General features: G+C 44.5%; 1 protein-coding gene across 1 annotated transcript in view; it reads left to right on the top strand.

Moving 5' to 3' along the window:
• The window catches only part of ZNF629 (zinc finger protein 629), a 46,375-nt gene that overhangs the window by 12,419 nt on the left and 19,257 nt on the right, over positions 1-14,699 (top strand). The window contains exons 5-6 of the mRNA XM_070728576.1: positions 4,796-5,478; positions 12,785-12,894. Coding sequence (XP_070584677.1) covers positions 4,796-5,478; positions 12,785-12,894 — 793 coding nt within the window. The remainder of the gene's footprint in view (positions 1-4,795; positions 5,479-12,784; positions 12,895-14,699) is intronic.

Below are 14,699 nucleotides of genomic sequence, written 5' to 3' on the forward strand. Positions count from 1 at the left end.
GTGGAGACATATTTGATGGCACATGAGCCATTGCCCTAGCTCAGCTCCAATGTGCATGTTTGTGCTGGCCAGCTGATTTTTGGCTAGTACAGAGGTTCTGGGAGGGTGTTTTTGGCTTTCAGAGAACTCCAAGGGGGGGGCATTTTTACCCTCCCCCAGTCCAGGGAAGTCTTTGGAGCCTGGGGAGGGTGAAACACGAGCCTATTGGCCCCACCAGAAATTGGGAAACGGGTCATTTCCGGCCTCCGTGGTTGGGGGAAGCTGTTTTCGCCCTCCCCAGACACTGAATTATGGATGTGGACACTCATGCATGCGCGATAGCATGTGCCCATGATCTTTTGGCACCGGAGGAAAAAAGGGTTTGCCATCACTGGACTACCCCCATTGGAATGTATAGCAGCTACAGAAAAATCTTCAAAGTAATTGATATTTATTTAGCATATGGCATGGAGCACATAGCTAAACGCAGTAAAATTATATGAAAGGCACACAGAACGCTATGGTACACTTACGGTGGAAATATTTAATCAGTTTGGTAAGATTTGAAGAATTCAAGGAGTTGAATGTAAGTTATAGATCACGTCGCACTTGTGTCAGAGGTACTGAGGTGCCTCCGAGTTGAAAGGATTAGTTGAAAGGATCATTACTGCTGCTTGTGAGACGCACAGCCTGCGGCTCCTTTCATGTTCCCAGCAGGAGCTCTGGAGCAAAGGACGGGAGCTCATCCGACTCCAGATCATAATAAGTCACAGACACAGGCTTACTAACCTCTAACCCACCATCCTAACCACAAGTACCAACATGCTCCTTTAGTTATAGATTAGGTTTTAAAATATACTGATTCGGAAGAATAGAATAAGTTTTCTATATATTAATATCCAGGCCATTTATCCAATTAAGCACACTATTTGTTAGAGAAAGTGTGCTTTCTCCCATTTAACCTCTCATGAATCTATCAATCTATTCATTGATAGATTGTGGAATCCAGTTTTTATTGTTAGTTTGTTTGTTTGTCAGTTACGTTTGTATGCCGCCCACTTCCAAAGGACTCTGACTGGCTTCCAATAAACAAGAACAATGTATAAAACAGCATAAACTGACCAGAAAAATTTCGGGAGCGCATTCTGCCGCACGAATCCCAGCAACCAATTAGGCCCCACAGAGTTGGCCTTCTCCGGGCCCTGTCGACAAAACAATGCCGTCTGGTGCAACCCAGAGGTAGAGCCTTCTCTGTGGCGGCCCTGACCCTCTGGAATCAACTCCCCTTGAAGATCAGGATCGCCCCCACCCTCCTTGCCTTTTGCAAACTCCTAAAAACCCACCTTTGCCGCCAGGCATGAGGAAATTATTATTATTATTATTTGTATGCCGCCCCTCTCTGAAGACTCGGTGCGGCTCACAACAACAAAACAGTACAAATCCAATGATTAAAAACAATTTAAACCCTTAATATAAAAAACAGTGATACATGTCAGACAAATCATACATAAAACGGAAACGGCCCAGGGGAATCAATTTCCCCATGCCTGACGGCAGAGGTGGGTTTTAAGGAGTTTGCAAAAGGCAATGAGGGTGGGGGCAATCCTGATCTCTGGGGGGAGGGGAGTTGATTCCAGAGGGTCAGGGTTGCCACAGAGAAGGCTTTTCCCCTGGGTCCTGCCAGACGACATTGTTTCGTTGATGGGACCCAGAGAAGGCCAACTCTGTGGGACCTAACCAGTTGCTGGGATTCGTGCGGCAGAAGGCGGTCCCGGAAATTGATTCCCCTTGGCCGCTTCGTTTTATGTATGGTTTGTTTGGGTTGCATGAATGTTTTTAATCAAGGGCTTTTTAAACTGTTCTGCTTTTTTTAATCATTGGATTTGTATTTTGTGCTCCTCTTGTGAGCCGCTCCGAGTCTTCAGAGAGGGACGGCATACAAATCTAATAAATAAAAAAATAAAAAAAATAAAAACATTAATAAAACCCTCACCCAAACATACGTAGGCTCACTCTCACTCCTAGCCAATCTAGGTTCCATTCGCTCAGCGGTTCCAGGCCTGCTGGAAAAGCTAGGTCTTCACGGCTTTATGGAAGGCCAGTAAGATGGGAAGGATGCAAATCTCCGGAGGCAATTGGTTCCATAGAGTCAGAACCCCCTCATGGAAGGCCCCTCCCCGCTGGAGGGCGTGCGGCAGACGGCAGTCCCAAAGATAGTCTGGTCCTGAGACGTTATAGGGCTTTATTGATGATAACCAACACCTTGAATTGTGTTTGGAAACCAACTGGCAATCAGTGCAGTTCGCGGAGCATCAATGTTATATTGGTATACCTAGGCACACCCATAATAGCTTGCACATTTTGTACCAGTTGTAGTATCCAAATGCTTTTCATGGGTAGCCCCATGTAGAGCTCATTGTAGAAGTCGAGGCGAGAGGTGATAAGGGCATGAATGACCGTGCGGAGAGCCTCCTGGTCCCCCTAGCCCCAGCCAATTATTATTATTAACGGTTTGCTATAGGCAGAGTTTTGCCTGTAGGGTGGTTTTCAGCAAAACTGTTGTAAAAATCTAGCAGAAGTAATTTCCCTTGGTTCAAATTTGCCACACTGTATGCATTCCTAGACCAGGTTCTTCCTGGTTCGGACTGGTTTGCCCGAACTAGTAGTGATCCTCCAGTGACATCACGATGATGTCATGGAACTGGTTTTATTGGTGCAGGTCCATGGGTGCTACCATCTAAAAAAAAAAAATTCAGCAAGGTAAGTCAGAAACCCCTCCTCCATTAACTAGACACAACATGAAGAGCTTTCTTGTGGGAACCAAGGCCATCTGGCTGATGGAGGAAACAGGAGCAGAATATATGAGAAACCTGCTATTGATTGATTGATTGATTGATTTGATTTGTATACCGCCCCTCTCCATAGACTCGGGATGGCTAACAACAATAAAAAACCAGCATATGACGAATCTAATATTTAAAATAATTAAGAAGCTCTTATTAAAAACCAAACATACACACAAACATACCATGCATAAATTGTGTAGGCCTAGGGGGAAAGGAATATCTCAATTCCCCCATGCCTGACGACAGAAGTGGGTTTTAAGGAGCTTACGAAAGGCGAGGAGGGTGGGGGCAATTCTAATCTCTGGGGGGAGCTGGTTCCCGAGGGTTGGAGCCACCACTTAATTAATCAATTAATCTAATTGGTGAACATGCTTAATGACACAGGGAAGGGGGTCATTACTGATTTTAACTATACTGTAATTGAGGGGCTGCGAGTCAGAGTTGGCCTTCCTTCAGAGTGTGCCGATATGGTTTACCCCGTAGAGAGGTTCTTTGAGGAATTTGGAACCTTTACAAAAGTCACATGATCTCGGGATTCTGCAAACTGTTGTAAATACTGTACAGCCTAGTTGCCAAACACCTGCTTCAATCGTAAAACTGCAAGGAGAGGAATTTGGAATAAGAGCAGTAAGTAGGTCTCTTGTAAGTTTGAATGGTCGCTAAGCAACTGGTCATAAGTTGAGGACTACAGGTAAAAGGTCCAAAGTGGTTCTCAAGTTTCCTAATGCCGCAACCTTTTAATACAGTTCCTCATGTTGTGGTGACCGCCAACCATAAAATAATAAAATTATTAGGAAACTCAGGGGTGGGTTTGCTTCTCCTGCGCTGCATGGCTGTGCCTCATGGACGATTTCTTTTTTAAAAAATTGCAAATAAAAAAGAAGCCAAAAACAAGATGGCGACGCATGCGCGGTGCCAGACATTCAGCTTCTGCGCATGCTCAGAAGTTCTCATGGTACAGATAGAAACATAGAAACATAGAAGTCTGACGGCAGAAAAAGACCTCCTGGCTACCCTTATACTATTTTCTGTATTTTATCTTAGGATGGATATATGTTTATCCCAGGCATGTTTAAATTCAGTTACTGTGGATTTATCTACCACGTCTGCTGGAAGTTTGTTCCAAGGATCTACTACTCTTTCAGTAAAATAATATTTTCTCATGTTGCTTTTGATCTTTCCCCCAACTAACTTCAGATTGTGTCCCCTTGTTCTTGTGTTCACTTTCCTATTAAAAACACTTCCCTCCTGGACCTTATTTAACCCTTTTAATATATTTAAATGTTTCGATCATGTCCCCCCTTTTCCTTCTGTCCTCCAGAGTCCAGACTATACAGATTGAGTTCATGAAGTCTTTCCTGATACGTTTTATGCTTAAGACCTTCCACCATTCTTGTAGCCCGTCTTTGGACCCGTTCAATTTTGTCAATATCTTTTTGTAGGTGAGGTCTCCAGAACTGAACACAGTATTCCAAATGTGGTCTCACCAGCATTCTATATAGCGGGATCATAATCTCCCTCTTCCTGCTTGTTATACCTCTAGCTATGCAGCCAAGCATCCTACTTGCTTTCCCTACCGCCTGACTGCACTGTTCACCCATTTTGAGACTCAGAAATCAGTACCCCTAAATCCTTTTCTTCTGAAGTATTTGCTAACACAGAACTGCCAATACAATACTCAGATTGAGGATTCCTTTTCCCCAAGTGCATAATTTTTTCTTTTGCAGTAGCCTATGTGGATGTGGGTGGACCCACCTGGGAATAGATAGAGAAGTGGTGCCTCGGTTCCTAACACCGTCAGAAATATGTGTTTTCTGATGGTTTTAGGTGACCTCTATGACCCACAAGTTGAGAACCGCTGGTCTAGCGGGATCTAGTTTCGTGTTGACTGGAATTTCAGCATAACAACCAATGGGAAAAACCAGTGCTCCAGGCTAATTCCTGCTTTTCCCCACCCTTCTCCTTTAAAGGAAAGTTGGCGTTTCTGGATGAAAAGGAGGAGATGGCAACCTGCAAACAAAAGGATGTGGAAGATGTCCAGCCCCCTGACCCAACGCCTCCGAGACCTCCCAAGAATTGTGATGCCACTGTCAAGGGTCAGAAAACAGCGGCCAGAAAGCAGCGGTCAAAACCCCTTTGGCCGCAAACCATTAAAGGCTTTTCATGCCCAGACTGTGGCAAAGGATTCTTGACCAAATTGGGCATGGCTCGGCACCAGTGGTACCACGCCAAAAAGAAGCCGTGCCAGAGTGTGAGTAGTCCCAAAGGCTTTGCCAAGCCCTCCCAAGCGGCGCAGCAGCAGCAGCAACAGCAGCAGCAGCAGCAGCAGCAGCAACACCGCCAGCCTGGAGAGTGCCAGTGCACCAAGTGCGGGAAGCGCTTTACGGATCACCGTGGACTGGCGCGCCACCAAATGATCCATTCCGCCAAGCTGCCTTTCCACCGCCACTTCAGGGGCTTCTACTTTAACTACAACCTGCGCCAGCACCCGAACCAGCCAGCAACCCCAGCAAACCCCCTCTTCCACTGCCCTCACTGTGGGAGGCAATTCACTCGCCGTTGTAGCCTCACCCAACATTCTCGGATACATCAGTTTCAGTGGCAGCCACAAAGAAAGCAGGAGGTGGGCCTCTACCCTGGAGAGCAAGCCCAGTGAAGCGATGGAGGGTCAGGTTGGGCATAGCAGCAGAGTTGGGGTTCTCTGTAAGGGGGAACCCTGAAAATAAAGAGGTTGGGGAAGATTTGGGAAGGGGGGCAGTGATGATAGCAGAATTGGTTTTTTTCCCCTCCTTCCTAACAATTTCCTGCAAAGGGTAAAGTCTGCTTTCCCCCCTCCCAAATCAACTGAGTGTTGATCTGTGGGTGACTTGTCGCTTTTCCCTGATGTTTGTATAGTCATTTATTGCAGAAGGGGTGAGAGATTTGATGGTGGGGATGATGAATTTTGACCCGTCCAGGATGGTGAGCTGTCGCACCGGATCAATGGGGTGGATGTTCTAATCTCAAATCTCCAGCCCACTAATGAGACTCTTTTGAACAATCCTCTGCGGGCGCTCGGTATGAATTCCAGCTTTTCTCAAGGCCAGGCAATCCATAGTGAGGAGCATCATCCTGAAGCATCTTGGGAACCCCGACACTCTTTTATTTTGTCCAACTTAGCCATCCAAGATCCAGTTGGCTTGCGTTTTTGACCAACGCTATGCAGGTCTGGATTGTCTGCAAAGCTTTAGGCAGTATTTGAACAATGACCGTTGAGCACATAGAGGACCATTGAGCCATTCCTCTGAACAAATTATCTGTTCCGGTGAAACAAATGTGATTAAAGCTGCAGAAGCTATTCTAGCACTAGTAAGACTAGTGTCAGGTTTCGGCAGTTGCTTTGGTGCATAATACTTTTGTACTCTCACCTGAATCTGTGAGATGATCTTGTAATTCATTGTTTCTAAATCTTGGTGGTTTTTAAGATGTATGGACTTCCAGAAATCTACAGCCAGTTTTTTTTTAAAGCCAACAAGGTTGAGAAATACACTGATACCTCATCTTATGAACCCCTCGTCATACAAACTTTTCAAGATACGAACCCGGGGTTTAAGATTTTTTTTGCCTCTTCTTCCAAACTATTTTTACCTTACGAATCCGCCGCCGCCGATTGCTGCGATTTCGCTGAGGCTTCCCTCGCTGGGAAACCCCACCTCCGGACTTCCATTGCCAGCGAAGCGCCCGTTTTTGCGATGCTGGGATTTCCCTGCTGGGATTCCCCTGCAGCATCGCAAAAACGCAGAAGTCCGGAGGTGGGGTTTCCCATGGAGGGGAGCCTCAGGGGAATTCCAGCAGCGCAAAAACGGGCGCTTCAGCTCGCAAAAGGGGTGAATTTTGGGCTTGCACGCATTAATCGCTTTTCCATTGATTCCCATGGGAAACATTGTTTCGCCTTACGAACCTTCACCTTACGAACCTCGTCCTGGAACCAATTAAGTTCGTAAGACAAGGTATCACTGTACTATTGTAACCTATTTTGACTAGTGAAAAACAGTTGTGGGCAAATAAAACTTCAGGAAGTCTTGGTTACATTGGGCTTGAAATACTTGACATGGATGGTCTAGTTGAGGGGTCTGCAACCTTAAACACTCAAAGAGCCCTTTGAACCCATTTCCCATACAAAAGAAAAAGATGAGAGAGACAGAGAGACAAGACACGCAGAGAGGCAGGAAGGAAGATAGAGACAGAGGAAGATAAAGCCAAGGCCACATATGGTAAAAGATAACTAGGAAGGGGGGGAGCAAATAATTTAATAACAGGTCCTCTGCCCTAATTATATGGCTGGGCAGAGTGTCATGTGACTTGGTGTGTGGGTGGGGGACATTGAGTTGACGACACTCATCCAGTCACACCGGTGGCTAAATTATTGGCTCCCGGTGTTCTCTGTCTCTGTGTGTGTCTTGTCTCTCTGTCTTTGTCCCTGCCTCTCTCTGTTTCTGTCTCTATTTCTCTCTTTCTGTCCGTCTCTCTCTGTGTCTGTCTCCTTTTTCTCTGTGTCTCTATCTGTCTATCTCTCTCTCTCTGTATTTCTCTGTCCGTCCCTTGTCTCTCTCTGTCTCTGTTTCTGTCTCTCTCTGTTTCTGTCTCTGTATTTCTCTTTCTCTGTCTCTCTGTCTGTCTCTATGTCTCTGTCTCCTTTTTCTCTGTCTGTATCTCTCTATCTATCTCTGTCTCATCTCTCTTTGTCTCTGTCTCTTTCTATGTGTCTCTCTATTTCTGTCTCTGTATCTTTCTCTGTCTCTCTCTGTGTCTCTGTCTCCTTTTTCTCTGTGTCTCTGTATCTGTCTCTCTGTCTCTTTCTCTGTTGCTTGGATTCTAATTCTCCGGCGCCTCTATCTCTAGCAGGGTCTCGCTCCCGGACAGACTGCAGCAGAAAACAGCGGGTGTCCACTTCTGACCTTTGTTGGTGCTGGAGGCACCTCGGTTGCTCAGGGAAACGCACGTTTCTGCCCTGAGATATTGGCCTGCCCTGAACTGACGTCGCTGTTGTTGCCAGTGGCGAATAGGCAGGGTTGCATTGTGGCTTCACACTGTAATGGGCTCCAGGAGCAGGAGGAGGTCTCCCCCCATTGTGAAGCGTGCTAATTGTCACTGTGCTGCACAAGGCCTTGTTGAGAGCCGCGGGAGCACCATGAAGGCAGCAACAGCGGCGGTGACAGCTGGGATGGGCCAGTGTCTCGGGGCAGAGAGCAGGTCACGTGTCTCCCCCCAAGTGACCAAGAGATGCCCAACACCAACAAGGGCTAGAAGAAGTGCCCGTGAGACCTAAGAGTCCCTCGGGAGTTGGGCGGCATACAAATTTAAATAAATAAAATAATAAAATAAAATAAATAAATAAATTGCAAGAGACAAGGCAGCAGGCGGATGAAAGGAGAGAGCTGCAGCAGTGGGATTAAAAGCCACATGCGGCTCTGGAGCTGCAGGTTGCTGACCCCTGGCCTAGATTGGCCCAAGTTGCTTTGATTTGTGACTTTGACTGGGATGTGGGGTGGATGACAAATTTAAATTTTGCTGCTGAGGAAATATTTATCTTTGGACCTGAGGAAGCATTATTTCAGGAGAGGCAAAAAGGAAAAAGATGACAGCTAGCTAAAAAAAAATGTAGATGCTCCCCCCACCCCCACTTGTAATAATTTGTATATAGTTTTCTAATCCAAAGATTTAGGTCAGGTTCATCCTCCAATAATTCAAGGAACAGGCAGTGGTACCAGATTCTGTTCTGATTTTGTTTTTGGTTCATGCTTGGCCTCACATTTAGATGCCAGTGGGAGACCCCTGATTAGAGAACCTGCATTGCCCAGGTGACTCAAGTTTTAATGTTATTTTCTCCCATCAGAATGGGAGGGAATATAAGGTTGTCATAGGTCACCTCTAAGAACCTGGCTGGCAGTCCTATCAAACGGAGAAAAGAACCTGGATGCATTCAGTCAGAAAATTCATGAATGCCAGAGACTTTTCCGATATCTAGTATTGAATAAATATAGACTCAGTTTTACAGGGATGTTTGGTCAACATTTCATAACTGGAGTGTAACATCCACATGACCACTGGGTGGCAGCAAAGAGTTTTCTATATCTCCTTGTTGACCTCTACTGATTGTGTAGGTTTTTGCAGACTGAATATGTCAGGCGTCCCCAATCCTTGGTTCGTGATCCAGTGCTGGGTTGCAGCCCATTTGGAACGGGGCTGCAGAAGTAGTGGGTGAGCGTGTGTGCATACACAAAGCTGCATTTGTGAAAGCAGTGTGCATGCACACTCGTACGAAACCAGCCCCCTTTCCACGTTGCCACCACCTCTGATTGTTCACCAAGCCAAAAAGCTGAGAACTCTGGAATGAGTGCTGTGAACAGGGATAAGTGTCCCATACAAAATACTTCCTGCAATAGGGATCCTAATGCAGAATGCACATTGAGAGCCTCTTTTCTTTCCTGTTTGCACAGATTGTAAGTCTATGCTGTAACTGTTATCCCAAGGGTTGGGGAAATTGCAGGGGTTTTTTTCTTCTTCTGTGTACAGGAAAATGAATGAAAAGGCATTATTTGTCTATGCAGTGCCACCCTTCCCCAACCACTGTTTGTTCTTTATGCAAATGTGGTTTTTTGAGTTTTTGAGAATTATAAAAAAGATACTGGAGGAGCAACCAACAATAATATTTCTGTATTACATACTGTTTCTCCCCAGCTTTCTTTGTTAGTAGAGCCAGAGGTCATTAATGAAATTACTCTTAGTTTGGGCTTAATCTACTGTAAATTCTCTCCAGTTTTAGCCAAATGGAGAAGAATGCACGTTTTGTATTTCTGAACAATGATGTCTCTGGGCTAGTTATTTACATTCAAGAAAAATAAAGAAAAAAAGTTTTTTTGTTTCATTTCCGCTACTTTTCTGGAAGATGTAGGAGGGCTAAAGCTGACCTAAAACATTAAAGGATGAATTGTATGAAACAATATGCGATCATAGCATCTAACCAGAAAACCTATAATAGCAATAACAATATTTTTCAGAGTATAAGACGCACTGTAATATAAGACGCACCTTAGTTTTGGGGGAGGAAAATACAGAAAAGAATCTGCTTACCAGATTATTCATCTGGCTAGTGTCCTTAATCTGGTCATCTTCAAGCACATTATTTTATTCCCTGGTTAGGGCTTTAAAAAAGCCTTATTCGAAGAGAGTAACAATGAAAGAGCCTTGCAAGCTGGGAAGAGCTGGGAAGATCGTTAGTACCTGGTTAGAGCTGGAAAGAAACATTTGGAGCAAGTTAGACCAATGAAAAGAACCCTGCAAAGATTTAGGGGTTGGAACACATTCACAAACAATGAAAGAGCCTTCAAGGTCAGAGCTGGAAAGATCATTAGCAGCTAATTGGGGGTGGATGGGAGTTATATTCAGAGTATAAGATACACCCAAATTATCAGCCTCTTTTAGGGAGGAAAAAGGTCTCTTATTCCTCCAAAAATACAGTACCGTGTTACAATGCTTTACAACCCTCTCTAAGCAGTTTACAGAGTCAGCATATTGGCTCCAACAATTGGGGTCCTCACTTTACACATCTGGGGGAAAGATGGAAGGCTGAGTCAACCTTGAGCCTGGTAAGATTTGAACTGCCAAATTGCAGGTAGCAGAAGCAGCTTGCAGTACTGGACTTTTAACCACTGTAGCTTTTGCAAAACATTTTGATTTGTTTCTTCATGGCTATACTAGTGGTCTTTCATGAGAGCTCCATCCTGAAGAGAAACCATTTCAAAATCTTTGGGGTTCGTTCACATATTTTGCAACCCTAAACCTGTGCAGGTGAGCATCTGTCTCACCTATTCATCAAGAAGGCACACGGTGCTACATCAGAAAATCCACTAACGCAGGGTAACATAACTACCCTCCAGCAATTCCTATTTGCAATGGCTGTTGGAAGAATGCCAAACAGAGCTCCCATCTAATGATGCCCAGGGCGATACAAGAAGTCCTTATATTGTTAAGCAAGAAATGTTATGTGAGTTTGCTCCATTTTACGACTTTTCTTGCCACATTTGCAAATGCAGTGAGGAAAACATTAGGGGCAGAATCAAACAGGGATTTTGGCAAAACATCGGGGCTTGGAGATCCTTGGTATTGGTGTAAAGGCAAACTGTTTATCAAGTAAAAATATCATTAAATGCTCTTTGAGAATGTGCTTATGGGTGGGATGGTGTAATTACAAATTAGTTGCTCCATATACATACAGCCTGGGGATACATATTCAAAGTGCAGCAGTTTTTAACACTCAAAAATGGAAAAATAAGCGGTACTATATCATGATCACATGGTAAAAATAGGTTTTGCCCACGGATAAACAAAGAGGACCAGATTGAAAGGCTAATCCCAAGCCTTAGGTTTAAATATAGTTTAGTCTGGTGTGATTTTTTTTGTTCCAACAAACCAGAGTTAAATTATGGTTCAGCTTGGTGCATGAACCCAGTCAAACAGGAGATTCGGCAGATCCTGTCTCCAGGAAACCATCTCTGCTTTAGCTCTGTCATATGTGATAACAGCCAGAAATCCAACAGCCTGATGGCATTGATATGGTTCAAAACCTGATCTATACAGTGTTCCCTCGCTTTTTGCGGGGGATGCGTTCCGAGACTGCCCGCAAAAGTCGAATTTCCGCGAAGTAGAGATGCGGAAGTAAATACACTATTTTTGGCTATGAACAGTGTCACAAGCCTTCCCTTAACAATTTAAACCACTAAATTGCAATTTTCCATTCCCTTAGCAACCATTCAGATTATTATTCACCATGTTTATTTATTAAAGTTTATTAAAAAAATATTTATTAAAGGCAGACGAAAGTTTGGCGATGACATATGACATCATCGGGTGGGAAAAACCGTGGTACTGTATAGGGAAAAAACCCGCGAAGTATTTTTTAATTAATATTTTTGAAAAACCGTAGTATAGACTTTTCACGAAGTTTGAACCTGCGAAAATTGAGGGAACACTGTATATTGCTTCTGGTACTTAGGCAACTGTAAAATAATAAGAATAGTCAATTGCAATAGAATAGAACAGAATAGAATAGAATAGAAAAACAGAATTTGAAGGGACCTTAGAGGTCTTCTAGTCCATTTCCCTGCTTAGGCAGGAAACCCTATATCATTTCAGACAATCTCTTCTTAAAAACTTCCAGTGTTGGAGCACCTACAATTTCTGGAGTCAAGTTGTTCCACTGATTAATTTTTCCAACTATCGGGAAATTCCTTATTTCTAAGTTGATTTATTTCCTTGCTTAATTCCTTGCCACAAAGAAGGAGTCAACCTATTCTCCAAAGCACCTGAGGATAGAACAAGAAGTAATGGGTGGAAACTAAACAAGGAGAGAAGTAACTTAGAACTAAGAAATTTCCTGACAGAACAATTAGTCAGTGGAACAGCTTGCCTCCAGAGGTTATGAATGCTTCAACACTGGAAGTTTTAAAGAAGATGTTGGATAACTATCTGTCTGAAGTAGTGTAGGGTTTCCTGCCTAAGCAGGGGGTTGGACTAGAAGACCTCCAAGGTCCCTTCCAACTCTGTTGTTAGTTTCCATCCATTCCTTCTTCCCTCAGGTACTTTGGAGAATAGCTTGGGCGCTTTGGAGAACCGTTTATATGGTAGGGTTCCAGGATCTCCTGATGATGTTCTAGATATTGATCTGACCTTTCTTAGCTTGTCTTGAGAGCAGCCAAGGTCGGTGAATGTGTGCCACCTGTAGCAGCTTCGAATGGAGAACTGACAGAGTGTTGCAAACCTTCTCATTTGGATTTGGGTAGGAAACGACAAAAAGCGTCGGCACTAAATTTGCTCTGGAGTGAAGATCTTATCAATGCCCGCCAGGTCCCTTCCCACGAGGCTTGCCACCGATTGGCGAATGCTTTCACTCCCTTAACAAGTTGGAAGACACTTTGTAGGTCATCCAGTCCAACCCCCACCCCGCCCACTCAGGAGACCCGTATAAATTTTCTGATAGCTGGGAGTCCGGCTTTTTCTTGAACCCTTCCAGCGATGAAGCTCCCACAAGGTAAGTTATTTCCTTTTAACGGATTTTCACAGCCAGAAAACTATGGAAGATCTTAAGCATAAAACTTATGGGGAAAGACTTAATTAACTCAATCTGTATAGTCTGCAGGACAGAAGGGAAAGGGGGGGGGGACGGACATGATAGAAACATTTAAATATGTGAAAGGGTTAAATAAGTTTCAGGAGGGAAGTGTTTTTAATAGGAAAGTGAACACTGAGGGTAGTTGGGGGAAAAGATCAGAAGCAAGGTGAGAAAATATTTCACTGAAAGAGTAGCAGATGCTTGGAACAAACTTCCAGCAGATGTGGTAGGTAAATCCACAGTCACTGAATTTAAACATGCCTGGGATAAACATATATCCAGCCTAAGATAAAATAGAGGGAATAGTTTAAGGGCAGACTAGATGGACCATGAGGTCTTTTTCTGCTGTCAATCTCCTATGTTTATATATACTGTACTGTATATATGTATTTGTTTTCGTAGACTTTCACGGGTACAGGTATGATGGTCTTGGTATATTCGGGTTTCTTCCCGTGTAAGATTTGGAAATTTCTGGCGACGTTTCGACGAGGTCCCACTGGTGTTTCAGGCTGGTGTTTCTGTCCTTGTTCTAGGGCGAACACACACATATATAATATATATTATAATATATTATTATATTATTATCTATTATAATATATAAATATTATAATATATATATATGTAGAGTGTTCTGAGTTCGGTTTTACCCCGTGTAATATTTTGAGTGTCTATGCGACGTTTCGGTGAAATCACATTCACCATCATCGGGCTGAAGTTGTTAGCTTCGTGCTGCTTTAATGTGTGTGTGTGTGTGTGTGTGTATGTATGTCTCACATGTTTGGCTGAATTTGAAAATTAAAGGAGACTAGTATGTATTAAAGGAGCACGATGCATATATTATATTATTATATATTCGAAGAAGGGCGGCATACAAATCTAATAAATAATAATTTTACGCATCATCATTCCTTAGCATTCTCGGATCCGCGCACCACGGCAGCCCGAGCGGTGAGTCTTGCACAGGCCAGGCGCTCGGGCGGCTGTGCACGACTCACGGACCCGGCTTCGGTGGTTCTCGGAGCGGCGTGTCCTGCCGACCCGTCCGCTGCCTCTTTAAGGGGGAAATGGTTAAAACACCATAGAGAAGGGCTCCTTCCCCCTCGCAGTCTGCAGCGGCGGAAGAGGGGAGCTGCGCTGCCAAAAGCACTTCCTCCGCGCTCTCCCAGTCACCCTGAGCCTGCTTGCGGGTGAGCGGAGATCGGTGGCTGCATCGAGCGGTGCTTTGGGGGAGGGCTGGTCGTGGGGGTGGGTGGGGGGTGGGAGGGAGAGGAAGAAAAGAGAGGAGGGGGCTAGTTTGCAAGAATTGGGGAGGGGAGGGGATATCCCCGGGATGCATCTCCGCAAAGCGGTGCAATCTTGGGCCAGAGCAGCTGCAAGGGTCAGATTGGAGTCTTTTGGAAGAGCTGAGAAATGGGTACATTATTATTATTATTATTTATTTGCAACGTGGTGGTGGTAGTGGGTGTTTGGCCTAGAAGGCTGTCTCGTCGGGGCGGAACTCCCCTTGGTTAAGTTGCGAAGAAAACAATAGGGCTGGTTTCTCGGTGGCGACGTTTGTAAGAAAAGTTGGCAAAAGGAGGAGATTAGAAACGGTTCTTTTAGCACGGATTAAGGATCCTTCTTTCTCTCTTTCCCGGTTGCGTAGTTTGCCGAGGGGATTTGTAACCTGTGTTTTTGTCCTTGACTTCAGTGCCGAGGAATAATTAAGGGGTGGAACGACATGA

This window comes from Erythrolamprus reginae, chromosome Z (assembly GCF_031021105.1).
Source record: "Erythrolamprus reginae isolate rEryReg1 chromosome Z, rEryReg1.hap1, whole genome shotgun sequence".
Taxonomy (NCBI): domain Eukaryota; kingdom Metazoa; phylum Chordata; class Lepidosauria; order Squamata; family Dipsadidae; genus Erythrolamprus; species Erythrolamprus reginae.